This window comes from Nymphaea colorata, chromosome 3 (assembly GCF_008831285.2).
Source record: "Nymphaea colorata isolate Beijing-Zhang1983 chromosome 3, ASM883128v2, whole genome shotgun sequence".
Classification (NCBI taxonomy): Eukaryota; Viridiplantae; Streptophyta; class Magnoliopsida; order Nymphaeales; family Nymphaeaceae; genus Nymphaea; species Nymphaea colorata.
In genome coordinates, this window is record NC_045140.1 from 24,709,395 (window position 1) to 24,713,192 (window position 3,798).

Here is a 3,798-nt window from a genome sequence, read left to right on the forward strand (position 1 = left end):
GCTTCTGCCGTGGGGCCCACATTCGTGGACGTATCTTTAGCTTAAATTTTTTTTTTTAATTTAAAAATTGGAATAAATATTTTTAGAAAATAATTTTGGAAAGAGTTCGAGGGAAAGACGGTGGAGCCCCTGGGTTCGTAGGGAGCAGGGAAGGCATCTATAAAAGGGAGGCCCATGCGCCTTCGATGTCTCACCGAGCGACATCCGCGTAACGTACTTGACGCGAACCGCGCCGCGTGGTTCTCCTCCCCTCCTTTTCTCCGGTTTCCTTGGCCTCCCCTCCGCTTCTGGTGCAACAGAAGAGAAGATAGACGGGACTTCCCCTCCCCTGTCATCTCGTGTCCCCGTTCTGTTCGTCGAGAGCAAGAAAAGATCAGAAGAGTCTGGTGTTGGCTCCATCGCTCGGCATCAACAAGGGATACCATCTTCTTCTATTGTTTGTGAGTTTCTCTTTCTCTCTGTCTTCAATGGTGGTGGTTCTGTTTTATCATTCGGAGATTGTTGTTTTTCTCTTTCTCTCTGTCTTTTAGCTCTTCAATGGTGGTGGTTCTGTTTCATCATTCGGAGATTGTTGTTTTTCTTCTTCGGGTTTTGGCTTTTTCATTCGGTGTCCTCTTCTTCTCTGCCAAGAAGCTGGCCGGGATGCGTTTTCCTTTTGTTAAATGGAACTTTTGCCTGTTTCTGTTTGGTTTTTCTATCTTCTTCCTCGTGCCTTTCTTTTGTTTCTATACCTGTTCGTTTGTCATGGGTAGTGTGGGATTGAAGAAGGTCCTGCCATGTTTATTATGTGAGTGGAGGTCCCTCCGTCTCTTTACTGCCTTCATGCTGTGCTGCTCGCCTATCGTTCTTTGCTGCCTCCCTGCGGAAGAGATGGGTGTGGTGATATCCTTCTTTCGGCTCCAGATGAACGGTATCCGTTGATGCAGAACCTACCATCAACTTGGAAGGATGGTGGTGCGTGGGTCTCATTTGGCTTTGTCGTGTTCACCTGGGTCATTGTTTTTGGGTTCGGCTTGGTTCGTGCCGTTCATGGACGTGCATGTCTTATTCTAGCATATTCCTCTTGGGGGTTTTCTGTTCTCCCGTTTATATAGGACGCGGATTGATCCTGCGCATTACCCATTTTTTTGTCAAGCTGCGAGTGAGAACCGTCGCCAATCAGACTGTTGGTTTCTTTATCAGAAGGTTCTTGCTCATCGTTCATGTCTGGTTCTTATGTTGGTTCTTTTATCACGATTAGTTTGGGCTGTCTCTGCCTGAGACGTTTTTCGTCTTGGTGGAAAAATCGAACCCCATACAGGTCAAATTTGAATGAACAAAGTAGTTTTTTTTTTATTATTATTTGTATTTCAATTCAAGTAGCTCGCTTCAGCATCTCTTGTTAAATATTCGTTTTATTCGTCTAGTTCATCTCCTGCTGAATCTTGTTAGCTTTTGGTGTCGAAAGTGCTTCCGTTAATTGCCTCTGGTTCTTGATTTCAGGAAGGCGAATGTTGTAATGGAGCGTAAAGGTGGCCTTAAGAAGAAATCTAGTAGTAGTTCCTTAATGTACGAAGTTCCTCTTGGGTACAGCATTGAAGACGTCCGACCTCACGGTGGCATCGAGAAGTTCCGATCTGCTGCTTACTCCAACGTATGTTCTTTTCGTCCTCTGCAATTCATGACAGGAATTCATGTTCTGCTGCTTGATGTGGCAGCGTGTCCTTGTCTCTGTTTCTATCTTGATTTCTTCTCATGGTTGTTTCTTCTTTGCATTTGCAGTGCGTGAGGAAGCCATCCTGATATCCCCCAATGCAACCTCCGTCGATAGATTAGGTCTTTTCTTAGCTTCCATTTCTTTGCTGAAAGTAAGAAACTTGTCTTCCTTGGCCGGAACGGATACCCTCTTTTTTTTCCCTTCTCCCCTTCTTTCCTGGTCCTCCGCAACACCCGCTGGACATACCTCCTCGTTCAGAACCTGCTCCCCTGCCAAAAATGGCTGCCATCGGCTTCGAAGGTTATGAGAAGCGGCTTGAGATTGTTTTCTGCAAGCCTTCCATCTTTGCGGATCCTGATGGGAAGGGTCTCAGGGCCCTTTGTCGTCCTCAGATTGATGAATTCCTCAGTGCAGCAGAATGCACCATTGTTGATAACCTGTCCAACAGTGTGATGGATTCCTACGTCCTTTCCGAATCCAGCCTTTTCATCCACCCTTACAAGATCATCATCAAGACCTGCGGGACCACCAAGCTCCTGCGTGCCATCCCAATCATCTTAAGACATGCTGGTTCTCTATCTCTTTCACCCATCTCTGTCAAGTACTCCCGCGGAACATTCATTTTCCCTGCAGCTCAGCCTTCTCCTCATTCGAGCTTCTCAGAGGAAGTTGCAGTGCTTGACAGCCATTTCGGCCAGCTGTTCTCCAAGCCGGGAGAGGCCTACGTGATCGATGGTGGAAATCCTGCCCGGAATTGGCACATCTACTGGTCTTCCCTTGATTCTGCTCCTGTCATGCCATTGACAATGGAAATGTGCATGACCAACCTGGACACGGAAAGAGCATCCGTGTTCTACAAAAACACCAAGAGCCCGGGAAAGACCATGACTGATGCCTCAGGCATCGCCAACATCCTCCCTGACTTTGAGATCAACGACTTTGAGTTCGAGCCCTGCGGATACTCCATGAATTCAATCAACGGAAACGCTCTATCCACCATTCACGTCACTCCAGAGGATGGCTTCAGCTATGCTAGTTTCGAGTTTGTGGATGTGATCGACCCTAACATGGCGCTGAACACAGCAGAGCTGGAGGCCATGATCGGGCGTGTGCTCGATTGCTTTGGGCCGTCAGAATTCTCCATTGCCATGCACTGCAGCTCCAACAGCCCAATCTCAAAGCTGTCAAAGAGGAATGGTTTGACAGGTTATGCATGCGGGAGGGTGGTTGAGCAGGAACTGGTTGGTGGAGGTTGCCTGGTATACCAGAGCTTCTCCGCTGCAGATGAGGAAATGGGCAACAGCCCAAAATCTATTCTTCAGAAATGGATTGATGTTGTGAGCGAGGAGGTCGATGGTGGCTATGAAATCCCTATGTCTGGTGAGAATATGGGGCACTGTGGAACAGAGGAAAGTGGAGAAGTGGTAGAAGAAGGTACCTGGGTAGCAGTTTCATGCCTGGCCTAGTAAGACAAGTGAAATAGCAGAATCGACGTTTGCATTTTGTCTTTTATTGTTGCTCGTGTGTTGTTGGTCTAGAGTCCGTCTCTACTCTCTAGTTATTAGAATAAGGGAAAGAATAAGCCTTGGCTTCGTAGCTGAAGCAGTTCGTGCTTGCGTGTTATTAGGATAATAATAGCGGTGTTATGTATGTCGTCTATTTGTACTTCTGAGTCGGTGGTTGTTCGATGAGTTTAGTTTTTTGCGTGTCATGTTCTTGTTATATGAAACGCGGATGTCTTCTTCTATGATGCTATTGCTTCTCTGATTGTTGACTCTCTGTCTCTAGTGGTTGAACACGAGCTGAGCTCGAATAAACCATGGACTGGTCAATGCTCTTTTCTTCTGCGATGAGCGGCTGAAATGGAGGTTGATTTGGTCCAAAGAAGCAATGTATGTCACGCATTGTGGAGGGCTATCTTCACTATTATATTGTTTTCTTGCTAAGTTATGTACCCGTCAAATAAAAGTTCTTTGTCAAATAAGTCTCACTCAACAATTAGATATATAATTTTCCACTACCAGATTCCAAAATAGTCTTACGATTTCGGGGTTAGAGAAAAAGGAAAGGTGTTTCGAGGCAAATCTTATGCTAGCATGATA

General features: G+C 46.1%; 1 protein-coding gene across 1 annotated transcript; it reads left to right on the forward strand.

The window, feature by feature from the left end:
* The first annotated feature begins 1,790 nt into the window (after positions 1 to 1,790).
* Positions 1,791 to 3,443, forward strand: LOC116251677 (S-adenosylmethionine decarboxylase proenzyme-like). Its single transcript, XM_031626070.2, has one exon. The coding sequence runs from the start codon at positions 1,975 to 1,977 to the stop codon at positions 3,160 to 3,162; it is 1,188 nt and encodes a 395-aa protein (XP_031481930.1). The 5' UTR covers positions 1,791 to 1,974; the 3' UTR covers positions 3,163 to 3,443.
* Positions 3,444 to 3,798: the final 355 nt, after the last annotated feature.